Source organism: Conger conger, chromosome 18 (assembly GCF_963514075.1).
Source record: "Conger conger chromosome 18, fConCon1.1, whole genome shotgun sequence".
In the NCBI taxonomy this organism is placed as follows: domain Eukaryota; kingdom Metazoa; phylum Chordata; class Actinopteri; order Anguilliformes; family Congridae; genus Conger; species Conger conger.
The window spans coordinates 12359037-12378427 of NC_083777.1; the positions used below are offsets into that span (position 1 = coordinate 12359037).

Consider the following 19391-nt stretch of genomic DNA (forward strand, 5'->3'; position numbering starts at 1 on the left):
TGGTTTCTGTTCTTAAAAAAGATTAAAAAATGGCCGATGTTGCCCTCATGGTCGGTCTTAAATTCAGCATTGCCTGGGCTTGCACCCTCTCCTCAGAACACGGGATGCCGAACATACAAGGACCTCCAGGGGCCCCCGGATCTCCTGGATCTCCTGGCCTGCCTGGCTCCTGCGGTGACATCACTACCCTGCTTCAAAGTACGAGTCAGCATTATACCTTATCTGTATCTGCACGTCACCTGCATTTACCTTGTTGCATCTCCATTTTAATTCTGGGATATGCTGAATGCCAGGCATCTAATTTTTTATTAGATCCATGAATCCGAGCGATTAATGTTTCCACATAGAGACCAGGACAGTGAGTGTGGTGGCCTCCACCTTTGTGCAAGCATCTATGTCCATGCCATCCTAAAGTCTTCTCTGCTTCTTTCTCAAGGGCCCGAGTTTCATGGGTCGAGGGGCCCGCCGGGGCCCCAGGGGCCCCAGGGGTACACTGGCCCTCCAGGACCCCCAGGCACAGCGGGATCATCCACAGGCACCTCGAGTTACAGCCTGGAGGACATCCGGCAGTACCTGCAGAGTGAGTCAGCCGTTTCCCACATCATTACCATGGCTGTTCCACGGCCATTTTCACTTTAAAGATATCGCAGCTGCCTCTTTATCTGTGAGGCAACTTCTGAGCCAGGCTCTGACTGGGTCTTCAGCAGCTTTGTTAAACTCAGATGTCCATCTTACTTTCTTCCTTCATTTGTTTACTTTTGTATTTGTGTTCGCATTGAATAGGTTAGCATACCCACCCACGAATGCACAAATTCTCTCAAAAGACAAAAGCAGTGTTGTGTGTGTAATGTATTTGAAGGTTGTAGTAGTAGTGGAAAGTGTCTTGATAATGGTGTCATGTTCACCTGTTCCACTCCTGACTGAAACCAGCAGTTTACCTCACTATTATTGACCTGCTGTGTCTGGTCAGAGCTTTGAAAATATTTTAAATTTAAAAATATTTTGAGTAATTACAAAAAGGTTTCATTTTCTAAATTATTCCAAAATATCTTTTTTTTATTTTTCCAGATTCTGGATTTAAGTGTCCCCCTGGACCCCCTGGCCCCCAGGGCCCTCAGGGGCCTCCTGGGGACACCCCGAGCTTCGTGTCCCTGACGGAAAACACGCAGAGGAGCAGTCTGATTCGCACCCAGCTCCAGGAGTATCTCAGAAGTGAGTCTGCCATCTTCTGTCCAGTTAGCCAGTAGATCCTGTAGATGTGTTCCACACTAGCTAGCACAATCTAGTCACCACCTGTCGGTCTGTGTACAATATATTTGCATGTTAGTGTTGGCAAATAAATGCCAATAATTTTTCAGCCTGCATCCTTTTAACAGACACACTCCTTCCATTAGTATCAACCAGTCTGTTCCTCTCACTCATCTTTACCTGCTTGTACCCTTAAATGGATTATTCTGAGATTGTTGTGATTGTCTCTGTTTCTGTCACTGCCTTTGGTCTAGCCGTGATTGTACGTGACAAGTTGTTCGCTGGTTAATGAATGGATGAATGCAGTTTGTCCACGCTGCCTGGTTCTCTGTGTGAGGTAGGGCAGTGATGGGTCTGGTTCTCTGTGTGAGGTTGGGCAGTGATGGGTCTGGTTCTCTGTGTGAGGTGGGGCAGTGATGGGTCTGGTTCTCTGTGTGAGGTGGGGCAGTGCTGGGCCTGGTTCTCTGTGTGAGGTGGGGCAGTGATGGGCCTGGTTCTCTGTGTGAGGTGGGGCAGTGATGGGCCTGGTTCTCTGTGTGAGGTGGGGCAGTGATGGGCCTGGTTCTCTGTGTGAGGTGGGGCAGTGCTGGGCCTGGTTCTCTGTGTGAGGTGGGGCAGTGCTGGGCCTGGTTCTCTGTGTGAGGTGAGGCAGTGATGGGCCTGGTTCTCTGTGTGAGGTGGGGCAGTGATGGGCCTGGTTCTCTGTGTGAGGTGGGGCAGTGATGGGCCTGGTTCTCTGTGTGAGGTGGGGCAGTGCTGGGCCTGGTTCTCTGTGTGAGGTGGGGCAGTGCTGGGCCTGGTTCTCTGTGTGAGGTGAGGCAGTGCTGGGCCTGGTTCTCTGTGTGAGGTGAGGCAGTGATGGGCCTGGTTCTCTGTGTGAGGTGGGGCAGTGCTGGGCCTGGTTCTCTGTGTGAGGTGGAGCAGTGCTGGGCCTGGTTCTCTGTGTGAGGTGGGGCAGTGATGGGCCTGGTTCTCTGTGTGAGGTGGGGCAGTGCTGGGCCTGGCTGACAGTTTCACCTTTTCTCAGGTGACAGCATGCGGCAGTTTATCATCGGGCCCCCAGGGGCCCCTGGCCACCCGGGACTGCAGGGACCGAAAGGGGACCGCGGGGAACCAGGCTACAGTCACACCCAGGGCTCCAGCCACCGATACTCCCACGGGAGCCAACGGACGGAGAGCCTGGACTACTCTAACATGGCTGTGAAGGTGACCGACTACATCAAGAGTAAGTCCAGTCCAGTGCTCCACTATGGAAACGGTTGCTCAGTATAGGACAGATCAGAATGTTTGTAAACCCCAAAAAAAATCTGACCTTGTATGTTGGCAACGTTACAGTAATAGGGGTTCCAATAATGCTAGCTAGTAGCACTAGTTGCTTGTGTTAATGATGTTGGCTAGCTAATGTTCGCTACAATGATAGGGGGTGCTGACAACTAATGTTCACATTACATTAGCTAACTAGACCATATCATATAAATTATATCAATAAAACCATTTTGTCATGTTTTACCAAATTCGTTTTTAAATATCCAACATTGACATTATTAAATGACATGGAAAATACCGCCTGCTATTCATATTCCTCAACGTCAGTTGGTAGCAGAGCCAGAGTCATTATTCACCCGGAAGTAAATTCTTTGCTGTTGTGACATCACGCTGACTTGTGGTATAAGTGCAGTATAGCTGCTTGTGGCTCTGTGTGGAACCGTACCTAGAGGACATCTACAGCAGTTTCCAGTGCTGGCCTGGTCAGTGCGGCAGCCATTTTGTATCCCCAATAGTGACAAAATGACCCAATAAACATACTGTGAGGGACAGAAGAAGATATGTTTTTTTATCATTTATTCAGTACTGAAAAAATGACTATATCCTCTGGCCTTGTATAGCCAACTGCAATAATAGTATTCATTTGAAACAGCGAAAGAAGATCTAGGAATACAGTGCTCCATACTTACCCCCCACTACCCCACACTCAATGTTAGAAGCGGATTCTCAAGCTCACATAACTCTAATGGATGCGTTTCCACGCATCTGTAATGTTGTAATGTATTGTAATGATGGATTCATGGCCCTAACCTATCTCCCCATTCTGTCGTCCCTTAGCTCAGGGTCTCCTACAGGACGTCATCTATGATGTCACTCGACGTGTACAATCAGGGGGGGTCCAAGGTCCCCCAGGGCCCCCCGGACCTCCCGGCCCCCCAGGACACAGCCAGTACCATGGGTCCTATGGCAACACGACACAGCTCATAGACTACATAAAGTGTGAGTAAAAACCACAAACCCTGCACACTCAGGCCTGTCAGAAATACAACACTCTCAAGGAAAAAATATAACAATGTGGTTTGTTGTTTATCCTTGAAAGGCAGAATCAGACTCAGTTTGGAGATATGCTACAAATGTGCTTGTATCAGTGGCTTCACTGTGTAAGAGTGAGAGAGGACTAAATGATGTACACTACGAGCATTGGAAAAGTACACAGCAACCTCTCAAAATTGAGTAAATGCATGTTAATATAATCCTGAAATCTCTGAAATGTAATGTACATAATGCATCCATATCTCAAAAAAGATGGGAATGAGAATATGTATTCTCACCACAGTCAACCCAATTATTCAGTCAACACGGTCACGATCATTTCATGTCGTGGTTTAATCGAGACACTTTAGCCCTTGTGTGCACTCAGGCTGACAAAAGTCATTCAAGTTTGGAATAATTTCATATGTTGAAGTCAGACAGGTTGTGTTTGAAGACTAGTTCAGAGAGGAAAAAGCAGGGCTAGGCCTTGGGTTCTCTTCTCTCAGGGGTCACACTGAAGGCTTTATTCCTCCACAGTGCACGGCTCCATAGCAGGCTCTCCGGGGCGACCAGGGCAGAAAGGAGAGAGGGGATATACTGGACCCAGGGGAGAAAAAGGTACTGGAACACTACATATTATTACTTCATTTTGAATATCATCAATATCCATGGTTATACTGTTAAAATTAGTTGTGCTGTATATGTTGTGTTACATTCTCATCCATCAGAAGTGTGTGCCCTACTGGGAACTAAACAAATCAGTCCCCTCTAAAATTACATTGAAGGAAAAGGGTTTCTGAAAGACACCATTATGATGGCGTCTAAGATGAGACCGTGGGGGGGGGGTCCAGATCTCAAACGAGAATGAGAGTGGAGAAATGGAGACCTTAATGGTTCCCTTTCTTCAATTTTTATTTCATAAAACTCAAAATGAACTTTTTTTCTTTCTTTAAGAGAAACTAAAACTAAAAACCCAAAAAATTACCAGGAGCCACACTCCTCACCATTACCACTCTCAGTTCCCAAAAGAACTTGGACTAAAAGCAAGCTAATATACCCTGTGGCTGATTAGCCACAGGTGGCTCAAATCAAACCGACCCATCAACCAATTAACAAGGAGCTGGATCCACCCACGAGCCTCAGATCAGACCACGAAAACCCCGAAATACAGACTTTGGGAAAAACATTTCCCGTTTCATAACCACAGCCACCCATAACAGTCATTTAAAATGAATTCTACAGTATCTGTAATTGAAGCTGAATTGTACAGCCGTTTAGGATGAGTTCTACATGTAGCCTGAGGATGTTTTAATACAGGTACTGTGCTCTTTACTGAACAAGTTTAAGATAGGTACTGTGGTCTTTACTGAATACAGGTGACATGGGACCACAAGGCTTTCGGGGAGAAACAGGAATACCAGGCTACCATGGACAGAAGGGTGAGAAAGGTATGTAAACAGCTCAGTTTTTGTCATTTTTTTGAAATAAATGTACCTCACTGACAGTCTCACACCTGTGGGAATTTGCTTTGGGGAATTAACTGTTTTGTGAATCCTGCTTTTTTAAAGTTGGTACCTGAATAATTTCTCTCCTTTCAGGAGAGTCACTGGTGGTTGTGAGTAAGAGGCTGAGGAAGAGGAGAAGTGTTGGTGTTTAAGGGGTTATGCTTTCATCTTCTGGGTATTTTAACCAGTGACCAGCCCACCATCTTTCCCTACAAGTTATCATTCCATATATGCTGTAGCAGTGCCTTGAAGTACCAGTACCACATTAATCCTTAGCGAAAGCTTACTCGTTTATACAAGTTTATAACCTTTTTTTACAGGTACTGCTTGACCAAAAGTATACTTTAACATTTTTGGAATATCAAGGTGTTTTTTCTCCTTTACATACTATCTAGGTCTCTGGCAGACAAAGCTTTTCATTATGCATGTTATTTAGAAATATGAGATTTTAGAATATTTAGAAATAAATTGCACAAATGTGTAGTTACATGTTTGCAAAAGACATGTTTCAGTCATCACATGCACTTAACTTTTATGTTTTTAGTATTAATTTGTCTTTTTTTGCTTTTAAATGCACACATTTGAAAATACAGGTTGAAGTCAAACAGCTCTCAGTACTGTTTTGATGTCATATCAAGGAGTTTTACTAAAGACACAGCTCTTATAAGTACACTGCCACATCAGCCTGCTGGATTATTTAATGGCTTTGTCATTTTTTTCTCAGGTGAGACAGGACAGAAATATATTATTATATAAAAAACTATATTTATAAGTATATATTATTTAATATTAATTAGTCAAAAAACTAAACCGGCAATTTGTGAGCTGAGAATTACAAGGTCTCCAAGTCATTGTCATTGTATCCTTTCAAACTCAAAATGCTAGAATACAGAACCTAAATAACAATGAATTAATTGCAGTTTGGTGCTCACCATATTTAGTGACCTATAAACAACATGTTTGATACTAACTCGTTTTTGTCAGAAACATCATTTAGAACTTTATAATTCTAATTCTAATAATAAGAGAGAAACACTGTTTCTCTCTTATTATTATTCTATCAGTCCAATGTCTTACGTGACATCAAAACAGTATAAAAGGCTCTTAAGGACCCCTTCCTGCATTTAAGATTAGATTAGAAATGCTTATTTCACTTAGTGGGATAATTATGAGTTGTTGTCAAAGCAAAAAAGTATAAAGTCATTGCCAAGTAACTGAAAAAGACTGGAATATGTGGGAGACAAAATTTAAATGTTTTTATTAACAAAAAACCCTTTTCAGTATACGTGAAATTCACATTGTAATTAAAGAAAAGAACTGAAATGTTTTTTGTAATGAAGGACAGACGTTTTCTTTGGGGAGAATACAGGAGAGAAATCCAGTAAAGTGTTGTGCTGAATGAAATTTATACATTGGAATGTATTTTTTAGTAAATGACCATTTTTAAAATATCTGCTTATTTTGGTATGAATGTTGTCTCCGGTACAAGCTTTTGCATATTTGCGTTAAAATAACTTAATCTTCACGTACTGACAGAATATTTGTAGACTTTAATCCAGTACAATATACACTATAATGCTACATTGTTTAATACATTACTTATGCTTAGCTTAGAACTTTTTTATTTTAAGAAAGAGGTTTCATTTGCTGATGTTATCTCACAAACCTACATTTAGAAAATACAAACCATTCCAGCATATTGCTTTCATTAGTTAAAGGGTGTTTGTTGTCTGTTTCGGTCTTAAATACCCAATTCTACAGCATCACCACAGATGTACTATACATGCCAATCAGTGGAGAATACCACTAAGTACCAATCAGCGCCTCCATGGCAGTGAATACAAACATCAACATGCATTCTAAAACTAAATAGATCCTTCCATCCATCCATTATCTTAATCCGCTTATCCTGAACAGGGTCGCAGGGGGGCTGGAGCCTATCCCAGCATACATTGGGCGAAAGGCAGGAATAAACCCTGGACAGGTCGCCAGTCCATCAATCTAAATAGATCATATTTATTTCAACCCTTTGGGCTAACACAGAGGCCTGTAAAACTAAATAATTTGGATTTGGACTGCATTTAGAAGTGCAGCACTGAACCTAATTAATCTTACACACCTAACTCAGGTGTACAAGATAAGAGGGACTACCAATTAGATCCTTTATTTTCAGGTACAGTAGGCTTTTAGCAAGCACTAGGAAATATGAAAATAACACATTTTAAAAGGAAATTGATTGTCTGCCCTTTAGGTTAAAACCGAGGTGCATAAATCTTTACAAATCTTTTAATTTTTTTATGAAAAAAAAAAAAAAGTATACTCAAACAATACCAGCACTCAATTTAAGTTTTCCTTTTGGGTTCAAAAATATTCAAGCAGCTCAGGCTACTGCTTTTAAAACTAAACCAGACTGGCACGCTGGCAGCCATCTTATATAGCTCACTATACAGCATCAATGCAGGTGTTCAAGCTCATTAGAGATGAACTAGTCACGAGCACTTGCTGCCATGAGTTAAGCACTAACTGCCTGAAAATTCAGACTATTTAGCAGATACACCTGTGATGACTTTATAGTTAAGTATTTACGATTAATCGGAAAACGTTGAATGCTGATCCTTTCTGAAAATAGTTCCTGAATTCTTCAGATTTATGTACTTTTGGATTTAACCTACAGATCTGAAATAAGGACACAATCAATTTCTCTAAAATGTATGCTACTTTTGGAACTTCTACCATACCACTCCTTAATTGCCAAACTGAACATAGAGATTTGGATTCGTAGTTCCTCTGTAATTAGCTTGTACACCTGTTGGGAACCTTTTGAGTTCGGTATGCAAGACTTGCATCAGCATACAATGCCATTTCACTAATGGCGACAAGATGCTGAAATGTTTGAATTACCTCTTGGCTTAGATCAAGTGCAATGTCCAGTAAGAGGTACAGCACAGTAATCCTATAGTTAGCTGATCTTGAGGAGTGGATGAGAAGACACGACACTGATCTTGTCCAACATCTGCGAAGTGGGTGTTATTGAGAGGACTGGTTTAATTGAATGGTATTTCAATTGGCTTTTGATTCAGGTTAGATTTTGGATATGGCTTAATTAAATCATTAAATCATTTTTAAATAATCACAACCATTGACTGCAGCTGTTCTCTGAATGCATTCAAGTAAACAATTAATTTCAATTTGGGCAACTCTTGAGTTGGGGTGAAATCCACTCATATTCCAAGAAAAATTGCAGATATCATTTTGCAAATAGAAAGGCTTGTCTACAAAAAAAAGGCTACTTAGCTTGGTCATTCATTCATATTTGTACCAATGCTTTCATAGAAATATATTTTTTCCCAAACAGTACCTTGCTCAATAAGCCTGGCTTGGACTTGTCAGTGAAATAGCAGAAGGAATGACATCATCATACATTAAGCCACTGTAGCCACTCTGTGTAAATATAAATGCTTTATTTACAGTACAGTAATACCAATCTATGGAAGTGTTTTAAATACAAATCACCTGATCTTGAAAATGCATATGATCTCCAGGGTAAAATGATTTCATTTTACACATTCAAATTACAGCATACTTTTACAGTTTCCACACTTCATTTTGAACACACTGAAGGTTGTTGTTGAACAGAAATCTTACCAGTACATACCCCACAGCTTTAAACACAACCCTTTGCAATGCAATAGTTTTTCTAGACATGCAATGGGTCCATGTCCAAGGGCACTAATGAACAGAATTTCAATGTTGTGAAACAGGGCCCTATCCTGTATGAGTTCTCATTCCAGCACTGAAGACTTTGTGAAAATAATTTTTCATTCCGGTGCGTGGGTAATTAATGAACACATGTTGTACGTCATTCACAACAACAGGTTTCTGCCAGGAAACTATCAGAAAAACTATAGCATTGCAAATGCAGTAAAGCTTACCATACACAGAAAAAACCTTCTGAAAACAATGTTTTGTGCCCGTCATGAAATAAGAACCCTCATATGAAATGAAAAGCTAATGAAAGTTACATCCAGAATGTTAATTACATGACATCAACAGCATTCGAGACGTAAACCGTAACTACAGAATCCAGCTGAATTTAGATCTACATGGAGACAATCCCTCGATCAGGCGAACCAAACATTAATGTCTAAAGTGACGCACAGTGAATCTTAGGAGGCAATTACAATGGATTACACCATTTTAGTTATGATGCAGCTGACAATTCAATTTCAGGAAATTTAAGGCTAACTATTGATAATCATGAGATATAACTTTTTTAAATTAAGAGCTAATAACTGGCTATAAATTGGGGGGGGGGGGGAAGACAAACAGAAGATCGATCATGCATTACCCTCTGTATGATTTAATATATTTGGAAATGAAATGTCTAACAATATAGATATGGTAAGGGTAAGGGGTTCAAAGGTATATATTGTTAGTTGTAACAAACTGAATTCAGTTGAACAATGACCTGGCTGTGTATTGCCCCTAGTGGAGATAAAGAACACTTCATTACTGCATATTCTCAGTTCATGTACTGTAACAGCAACAGTGCAAGATATGGCAGGACAAATACATTCCTAGGTATGAATCTGTGTGTGTGTGTGTGTGTGTGTGTGTGTGTGTGTGTGTGGGTGTGTGTGGGTATGTGTGTGGGTATGTGTGTGTGTGTGTGCGCGTCTCAGCTCCAAAACCTTACAAAGTCTTGCCTATGCGTTTCTCACCTTAATTTTAAAAAGTCCAACTGCATAACACAAAGAAACCCTGTGTATAAATTGATAATTGAAAGTAACAAGACTAAAAACAAAAACAAAAGGCATGTTACTTTCAAAGTAAAAAAAATATATAACCATGACCAAAAGAATGACAAAAAGACGCATGCAAATGCATACACGCATGCACGCATGCACGCACACGCGCACACGCACACACACGCACACACACGCACACACACGCACACACACAAGCACACACACAAGCACACACACAAGCACACACACAAGCACACACACAAGCACACACACAAGCACACACACAAGCACACACAGGCACACAAAGTATTAGAAGTTACTATATGAGATACAAACTGTTTGGAGGAAAGCCGTTGACAGTAATATTCAAACGCATGCAGCATTCTGTTCACCCGCTGAAATGTCAGGAGTGTACTATCCTTTAATGGAGCTCGATACATTAACCTTTAGAAAATAAATCATGACCTCAAGACTCATCTTAGGAATGTGCACTTCATAGTTAACCAAGGTACATTCTACTGTGTAGTAAACAGCATTCAACTGCCTCAGAATTAATTCAAGCACCACCGCATATGTTAAATAGAAAATATTATGGTATTTGTACAAATTTCCAACTATGTTTAGTGCAAATAACTATTAGGGGATTCTGAGCAGCAGTTGACTTGGAGCAAGCTTGCGTAAAAATGCAAGCTGAATCACGGGATCTAATTATTTTAGGCACTGGGTTCTTTATGGAGGAAAACATCTAAACTGCAGTTCATTCATGTCAAAATGATGTTAACACTTAAGCTGTTGTGAAAGCTTTAACACAGGTGAATACGTCGAGTCAATACGTCGCTTTTGAAAATACCGTCCCGGGAGCAAGTAGAGAAAGAAAGAAAACACTATTATTCACTGAAGCTGGATATTTTGCTTTGTTTTGTCCTCAAATTGATGCAGAATACAAAATGATGATTACACGCACACACAAAAATAAGCAAGGCAACGGTGGCCCTAGACTTCAGTAACTTCATTCTGTTTAAAATGGCCGCCGGTGGCCATTTCACCCCATTACCAGGAACAGTGCGGGGCGGGACCCCAGCACAGGAGCTGCGATTGTCGTGGGTGGAGAGGAGAGAGGCGGGGTGTTTTTCGGGGAGTCCGGTGCGCGTGGTGGCGCCGTTACGAGCCGGACGAGTGCACGCTGGGGACGGGGTAGAATTTGGAGATGCGGCTTTGGGTGGAGGGGTTAAGGCATTCCGACTCGCCGCTCATCTTGAAGAACACTTCCTGTTCCTGAAGCTTCCGGGCAAACTCCTCCTCCAGGGCCTGCAGAGATCAGCAGAATTCAGTCTCACTGCAACACCACGTCTCAGACTGCTCACTCGTGTACTCCTAATACTCATACTTCTTATGAGGTTAACTTACAAGCACACCAACAAGTCAAGCACTTAGAATGCAAGAACATAAAATTCGACATGATATTCGCGGCTAACGTTAGTCATCTCGTCAGTGGCGTTAGCTAGCATATGTAGTTTTATGTCCTCATTAACTGCTGCTTTGTATTTTTACTTACATTCTGTTATATTTTCTTTAATATTTAAAATTCCAATTCTTCTTGGCTGTCACCTCTGAAAACACAATGACTACTAGGAACAGAAAGTGTGTTCCGAAGCGGACTTCAATTTTCCGAAGTTCCAGCGAATTCCACGAATACCTGGCAGTTTTGTACTCGAGCTTGGGACACACTTCACATGAGCGTTAACTTCCCCGCTTGATTTACACACTAACTATGCCCACAGGTATTAAAGATAGATGAGAAATTTTCCACAAAAATACTTTCCGATACGTGTTCATTGGGTGATAGCAGTGGGGGATGTGCTGAACATGTATAAATTAGCAAATGTGTGTCGTGAATGAGCTGGATCTGACTGTGACTGTGACTCTGACCTTCTTGCGGGGCCGGAGCTTCTCCCTCCACTCCTTCAGCTCCTGGCTGTGCTCCTCGTCCAGCTCCTTCAGCTTCTGAGTCTCGTGCTCGATCAGGAGATGGCACTTCTCATTCTGTAACCAAGGCCATACACACAGCGTTATACCTGTGCCCTACTCACGCTCTCGCACACACTCTCTCACACACACTCTCGCACACACTCACTCGTGAACACACACTTGCACGCACACACAAGCATACACAAGCACACACACAAACACACACACACACACACACACACACACACACACACACAGCGCTCAGTACCTGTAGCTGCTGGAGCTCCCTGGCGTTGGCGTCACACTGCAGCTGCAGGTCTCTCATCTGGTTCTCGTGTTTCTGCTGCTGATGAAGCCTCTCGTTCTTCTGCCTCTTATCCTCCTGCGACGCAAACTGACCGGGACACAAACGCACACACTGAGGCATACTAACAGCCAATCACACTGAGGCATACTAACAGCCAATCACACTGAGGCATACTAACAGCCAATCACACTGAGGCATATTAACAGCCAATCACACTGGGGCATATTAACAGCCAATCACACTGGGGCATATTAACAGTCAATCACACTGAGGCATATTAACAGTCAATCACACTGAGGCATATTAACAGTCAATCACACTGAGGCATATTAACACACCCACAGCCACTCACGCTAAAGCACATTAACTGACTCATAGAGAAGCTTTTTGAAAATGAGCAATATCTACATGCAATACCATACATGGCCTCTAGTGGCCACTAGAATGGAGGCAGCAGGGCCTTCCTCCCTAACCTGTTTGATCTTCTCCCGGTCCTGCTCGGGCGTGCCCACAGAGGTGATGCGGAGGCTCTTCTTGAACATGGCCATGCGGGTCTTGGCGTCGCTGCGCTGGATCTTGGGCAGGCGGCCCCTCTCCTGGGCCTGCCTGTTCTTCAGCTCTTCGATCAGCCGCTGGTTGTAGCGCTGCATCTGCTCCATTTCCTGGAAGCACAAGGAAAACGCTGCTCACTTCCTGGAAGCTGGCCTGTACTTCCTGCTAATTACTTCAGGTACTGCAGAAGTGTAGCCAGGAAGTACTCAACAATCAACATTGCCATTTTTTTACTGACAATCTTATTGGCAGTAGTCATATAGACAGAAGGGCCATAATGCAGTCACTCTGGCTGGCTGACCCACCTTCTCATGCCTCTTCAGCAGCTGGTGTCTCTGCATGAAGTACTGGTCCTTCAGCTGCTGTTTAAGCAGCTGGTGTTTCTCCTGCAGGTGGCGCTCTTCCAGCTCCCACATGGCTGCTTCTCGGGCTGGAGAGACAGAGAACACACACACACACACACATTTCATTTAAAAAATAATATGAGGCGTTGACATCTGAGATAAATGCAGAACTAGTGCTGAGAAGATAATTATGAAATGATTATCATCAACAACACAGTTTCAGAAAAACCTCACTGTAACTGTTGTTTAATTAACATCCATAAAATGTGGTTTGACATGTTTTGTCTGTGTCAACCAGACACTCGTCAGTGAAGGACGGCACTTTAGAAAACGATAAGCCTTTATACATTCTGGCAAGCAGCATTTGACCTCTGACCTCTGAGTAGCTGCTGTTTGTGGTTGAGGCAGTCACGTTCGATGGTGGCGATCTCGTGCTTGTGCTGCTGGATGATCTTCTTCAGAGCGCCGTCCAGCTCCTGCTGTTGTTTCTGCAGAAACTCCTGCTCCTGGAGACAAACGGACGGACGGACGGACGGACAGGAAGATTATGTTAGAGTCCTCTCTTTAAATACTCACCACAACAGGGACGGCCAGAGCAGCAAGCCAAAAACACACAAGAGCACGCGATAACCAAATAAGGAGCCAAACACCATCACAAACAAGCCAGTCAGGAATGACTGCTTCCAGAGCTCTGCATTAATTCAGTTCATATTGATACTCATTTTGAGTGGCAGGGAGGAACACTGGCTAACAGTATAATATGTAACAGAACCCAGATTCACATATTTAAGCTCACTACATCTACTCTTTCGTTTGTTATTAAACACGATTAATGAAACTAGACATTTTTTACCCACCCAAATCCACAACCGTAGTATGTTTGTGTTGTGGCATATTTATTCCCCTTTTACCAGCTTGTTAAAATTTTTTTTTTTATATTTCTGAGATCAATAATAGCACATTATTCTTTTGTAGTGTATGCATATGTCATAAAATAATATGGTCTGTTTAAATAAAGCTTTGTGAGTATTCCATTCACAAATAAACATGGCTATGCTCAAACGCATAAGATCAATAAAAAGGAACTTCCAACAACTTCCAACAAGTTTTTATTTAAAGGAGTGATAAGTGATACTATCTATGTGCATTTGCGCATACACCATAGGTGGCAGGATGCAAAACGTATTAAAATGATGCACAACCTACCACAATAAAACTCACTTAATTCACCATTCACATTAAAGGACAAATGTTATTGTCATGGCTGCCTTCTAAACAGTGCATTCTGGATTTACTGACCAAACATTTGTCGAAAGAATACAAATAGGAGGAGGAAACACTCAAGAACAGACCACTGCAACAGCCAATGGCAGCACTGCAAAACAAAAACACGTTGTGCTCACATGTGCCCGCTTCATTGTTTACACGCGTCGTAGCTGTGGCTGATTTAGACAGCATTGCTCATGCAGATCTCAGCATCACCACTTGATGATTTTAGCTGCCTCTGACAAGCTGACTCTCCACCTTTTAAGCTGCACTTTTGATATAAGTAGAGGCTAGGCCTTCAAAGTATGAGTTAGGGAAAAGGACAGGAATATCAGGGACAAAAATGATACACTCCGTCATCCCGACAATTGTGGTGAATCTCTTGTGCCGAAATCTATTTCTCTTATCCCTGCAACATCTTTTATCCCAAGCCAGTTGAGAGTTGTAAAAATAAATAAATAATCATTTTTAAAAAATCATGCATTCTGGTCTTGAATCTTTGGTTTTATACAATGGTGAAACAAACCTCTGTTTGCACACAAGGGAACACATTCAGTGCACATGTGAGCGCTGAGAAACAGAGAGAGAGAATGAGAAAGGGAAAGGTGCCACTTACATCCTGCATCTGAGCGTTGAAGAGAGTACATGAGGACAACTGAAAAGACTGAACCATAACCTGGGCCACGGCCTGCGGATCAGAAGAGACGGCACTCCCCAAAATCAGCAACGCGCCGAAACCAGCACACCCCCCGCCCTCTCCCACCCCTCCACACAGCACCATATACATTCCTCCCCCGGGCGCTGCTGAGGACTGGAGGTGGGATGGGCAGCAGGGGATGCTGGGATAGAAGAGAGGGATGGTTTAGCTCAGGAGCTCTTCTGGTTTTACTCGTTGGTTAGAAACGCGGATATCTCGCGTCCGTCTTTTCATGCCGCAGTTAACATGCAGGCCTGAGCAGCTGCTGTTAGTAGCAGACCTATTGTCCAAACCGGCAGTTCACTGACCTGCCACTGCAATATGCAATATTACACCTCAGAGCGATCCTTGCTGACCCAGGGGTTCCAGATGAGCCGATTCTCCATGTGCAAAGATAAATAAATGGACATAAAATGCAGGAGGACTCCAGGAAGGAGAAAAGTGAAGCGATGAGGAATGAAGAGTGAAGAGATGAGGTGTCGAGAGGCGGGATGTCGCATTGAGAGGTGGGATGTCGTTTCGAGAGGTGGAATGTCGTGTCCAGAGGTGGAATGTTGTGTCCAGAGGTGCAGATGTCGTGTCGAGAGATGGGATGTCGTGTTGAGAGGTGGGATGCCGTGTTGAGACGGGGGTAATTCATGTCGAGAGCTGGGATGTCATGTCGAGAGGTGGGATGCCGTTTTGAGAGGAGGAATGTCGTTTCGAGAGGTGGAATGTTGCGTCCAGAGGTGCGGATGTCGTGTCGAGAGGTGGAATGTCGTGTCGAGAGGCGGGATGTCGTGTCGAGAGGCGGGATGTCGTGTCGAGAGGCGGGATGTCGTGTCGAGAGGCGGGATGTCGTGTCGAGAGGCGGGATGTCGTGTCGAGAGGCGGGATGTCGTGTCGAGAGGCGGGATGTCGTGTCGAGAGGCGGGATGTCGTGTCGAGAGGTGCAGATGTCGTGTTGAGAGGTGGAATGTCACGTCTAGAGGTGCAGATGTCGTGTCGAGAGGTGCGGATGTCGTGTCGAGAGGTGCAGATGTCGTGTCGAGAGGTGCAGATGTCGTGTCGTCGGGTCAAGAGGCGGTATGTCGTATCGAGAGGCGGGATATCCAGAGCTAAGACTTCGAGAGGTCGGATGAGGTCTAAAGGGGGGTGAGGTGTGATAATACCAGCAGTAGAGTTAATGAGATTCAGAAAGTAATAGCATTACCTCGTCATGCTGCAGGGCTGACAGGTCTTCCTTTAGCCGTTTCATGAGCGTTTTTCTCATGTGTTTGGGTGAAAGGCCCACTTCCTGTTTCACCTACAGTGTGAGCATGCAGACTTCATGGGAAAAAGCCTCTCAAGCTTCAGTCATTCGTTACAACAGCCATGTTATACGGGAAAGCGCAGGCAAGCCGAAGGTTTAACGTAATTGCTCCCTGAAGTTACACCTCAGAGAAAGGAAGCATTTGATCAATATTGCAGAATCAAACACCGAGCACCTCTGGAAGTAAAGATCCCAGAAGAAAGAAGAGTAAATAAGGAGGCGATTCCCGGGAAGAGTTTAATCAGTGTTAGCGTTTAACCATAGAGATGCAGAAGATGTAATGAAATGCCTGTTAACATGACACCCAGTCCTAGCTCTCCTCAGTTGCATCTCTTGAGAAGAGAAGTCCAAAAGCGCTCTTGCAAGTGTTACTAGTGCACAGTGATATATCGGCAGAGTGACCCACTGACTGGATATGTCTTTGCCAGTGCAGGTTTATAACAGATTTACACCCAGTTATTCAAAGCCTGCCGTTTGGTTGGGCAGCGTTATCCATCAATATCTCAGTGTGCACCTTGTTTACAGAGATGAAGGGAGAGGAAGAGAGGGTCAGCTCCTTCAGAGGAAATCCTTAAATCATGATGAGGTTTTTGCCAGATGAACCTGAGTCATCAAGATCCAACAGCACCCATCCCACCACCGGAACCAGCTGATGTACCCCCACACACTGTACGAGTCACCGTTACCGAACATGCACAGGAAATACAGCACAACCAGCATCAAAAACAGTATGACATTCAGACAGTATCTTTACAGTACTAGCATTTTTACATTACATAAACAGAAACAAACACAACACGTTACAAATTCTTCACACAAAGGAGAACAAATATCAATAGTATCTATAGTAGCATAATGCTAAATACAAGAGCTGTCACTTTCACTGTTGTTGCCATATTCATTTCAGATTGGCAGCCAAGCCAGCCAATCCCTAGCAAAAGCCATGCAGTATATACACCACTGAGTAATGGTAGCCATTGTCTCAGAGAAAGCTTGTTCCACACCACCACAGAACACATCAGTGTTTCTGTATCACACAACCAGGCAACAGAAGACTCCGAGATTACCCAGCTACCTCTGTACTTCCACACCATGAGCCAGTTAGGAATGCAAGACCCAGAATGCTTAGAGGTCTGAAGGCAGCTATACAGGGAGAGGTTTGGTCTTGAGGCAGCGGCAATAACGAAGAGAAGAGCACCAGCACCAGAAAGCTCAGACTTCAGGAGCCTGGAACCCATCAATATGGCAACAACCAGGAAGTCCTACGTCTATGATGGGCGTGTCCCACGGCTGTGATGGGCGTGTCCCACAGCTGTGTCCTTTGGCTCTGACAGGTATGTCCTACGACCCGAGTCGTGTCTTATGACTCTGGTGGGCGTGTCCTACGAATCTGACGGGCGTGTCCTAGTGCTCATTTTGGCGTGTCCTACATATCTGATGGGAGTGTCCTATGGCTGTTTGGGTGTGTCCTATGGCTGTGTGGGGCATGTTCTACAGCTCAGATGGGCGTGCCTGTTTGTGTCGGGTGTGTCCTACGGCTCTGACAGGTGTGTCTTTTGACTCTGGTGGGCATGTCCTACGAATCTGATGGGCGTATCCTAGCGCTCATTTGGACGTGTCCTACATATCTGTTGGGAGTGTCCTATGGCTGTTTGGGTGTGTCCTATGGCTGTGGGTGATGTGTCCTAAAGCTTGATTGGGTGCATGTTGGGTGCCTCCTCCTGCTGTGTCGGAGCAAGCATACCTCTTTTCGGCGGTTCTTCAGCACGCTCTGGAACTTGCTCAGCTCCTTGTCCTGCTCGCCCTTAATGCGCTTGGCCTCGTCGCGCAGGCGGTTGGTGTGGTCCTGCTCCAGACGCTCGATGGTCTGCTTCTGCTGCTTCTCCAGGTTCTCCACCTCCTGGTCGTACTGCCGCTTTTTACCCTGAAGCCCACAGCACAGCCGTCAGGGGAATTCGTAATATATATATTTTTTTAACCAGTTTTACTTCATTTATTTACCGCACTTTTTAAGTCATTTCAACCGTGGCCTTCAACAGAACATGTAGTTGGTACAATAACAAGAGAATAACACATAGTTATAACAGCTGTAATGAGTTTTGGTAGGAAATGAAGAAATACTTGCTGAACAAATAAGGCATGAACACATGACATCAGAGTGGAGGCTCATGGGAAGTGTAGTTCTGAGAGTGCCGTGGGGGGACTCACCGTCATCTCCTGCTCGAAGCGGCGGAAGATGTGCTCCTTCTGCTGCTGCAGCTTGTTGCTGAGCTGCTGCTGCGCTTTCTGCTCCTCCCTCTGCAGCAAGCGCAGCTCCCGCAACTCCTGCCGCCTGCCGAGGACGAGCACAGCGTTACACACCCGTTTACACACCAGAGCTCGGCCAAACGTTCTGTGCTCCATTAATACTGCCTGGTGCAATTGAAGTAAACAAGTGGACCAGAAGGTGGAGTTTCCACTTTTTGTTTTCCATAGGTTCCAATACACCAGAGAAGCTCAGTAAAGCATAGAAAAGTATTTGAATCATTGTTATATCAGTATTTGACCAAGTTTGGTTACACAGACTACTTAACTCACACTGATTTAAGCAGAATCGTAACGAGCAGTCGTACCTAAGGAACCTCATTTCTTCGTTTTTGGTGTCGTTGTCCGTGACGATCTTTGAAGTGGTCACGCTGACCTCCACGCCGTCCACCATGAACTTTCGGGTTTTCTTCAGGGTCTTCTTCTGTCGCTTGGTGTCCTGTGAGGGAAAGATGGGGCATGCTCATTCCAGCCCAATGCCCAGGGAAGGGAGGAGAATGTCGGAATAACTCTCCATTTCCTGGAGTACAAGTGGGTGAGCCTGGCCTTTCCGTTACCCTCCCCCTTGCCATCCCTTGGACTCCCAAAGCACATACAAATCATTTACTTTGTTATATTTTACTAAATAGTTACATGTTGACCATGTGCCAATCAGAATCATATGTTAATAGTAAAACCGGCCCAACTTTTTTCAGTTCAGGCTTGTCCACCATATGCTGCTCTTTCTCCAGAAATAAACCATATTTTTTTGTGGATATATCTCATCTTGCCTGGTCATTATTGGGGGAGAATTTGCTCTCCCCAACACTACGTACACTGGCCAAGTCAACATCCTGCTCCTCACAATGAACCAGTTTCAGAAT

At 43.9% G+C, this 19391-nt stretch overlaps 2 protein-coding genes across 4 annotated transcripts in view; one reads left to right on the forward strand and one right to left on the reverse strand.

Moving 5' to 3' along the window:
- The window catches only part of LOC133118602 (collagen alpha-1(XVII) chain-like), a 61551-nt gene extending 55173 nt beyond the window's left edge, over positions 1 to 6378 (forward strand). Inside the window, exons 40-47 of the mRNA XM_061228711.1 lie at positions 97 to 198; positions 437 to 580; positions 1069 to 1212; positions 2276 to 2473; positions 3352 to 3513; positions 4084 to 4164; positions 4923 to 4994; positions 5145 to 6378. Coding sequence (XP_061084695.1) covers positions 97 to 198; positions 437 to 580; positions 1069 to 1212; positions 2276 to 2473; positions 3352 to 3513; positions 4084 to 4164; positions 4923 to 4994; positions 5145 to 5203 — 962 coding nt within the window. The 3' untranslated portion in view covers positions 5204 to 6378. The remainder of the gene's footprint in view (positions 1 to 96; positions 199 to 436; positions 581 to 1068; positions 1213 to 2275; positions 2474 to 3351; positions 3514 to 4083; positions 4165 to 4922; positions 4995 to 5144) is intronic.
- Positions 6379 to 8495: 2117 nt separating this feature from the next.
- The window catches only part of slka (STE20-like kinase a), a 37606-nt gene continuing 26710 nt past the window's right edge, over positions 8496 to 19391 (reverse strand). Inside the window, exons 10-19 of one of the 3 annotated variants that reach the window (XM_061227527.1) lie at positions 18837 to 18967; positions 18433 to 18556; positions 17969 to 18148; positions 14853 to 14924; positions 13347 to 13476; positions 12932 to 13056; positions 12548 to 12736; positions 12036 to 12161; positions 11729 to 11842; positions 8496 to 11107 (exon numbers count right to left, since the gene is read on the reverse strand). In XM_061227527.1, coding sequence (XP_061083511.1) covers positions 10961 to 11107; positions 11729 to 11842; positions 12036 to 12161; positions 12548 to 12736; positions 12932 to 13056; positions 13347 to 13476; positions 14853 to 14924; positions 17969 to 18148; positions 18433 to 18556; positions 18837 to 18967 — 1338 coding nt within the window. In that variant the 3' untranslated portion in view covers positions 8496 to 10960. Of the gene's footprint in view, positions 11108 to 11728; positions 11843 to 12035; positions 12162 to 12547; positions 12737 to 12931; positions 13057 to 13346; positions 13477 to 14852; positions 14925 to 16125; positions 16219 to 17968; positions 18149 to 18432; positions 18557 to 18836; positions 18968 to 19391 lie in introns of all 3 variants that reach the window. The other 2 variants (XM_061227526.1, XM_061227528.1) reach the window with 2 other exon arrangements.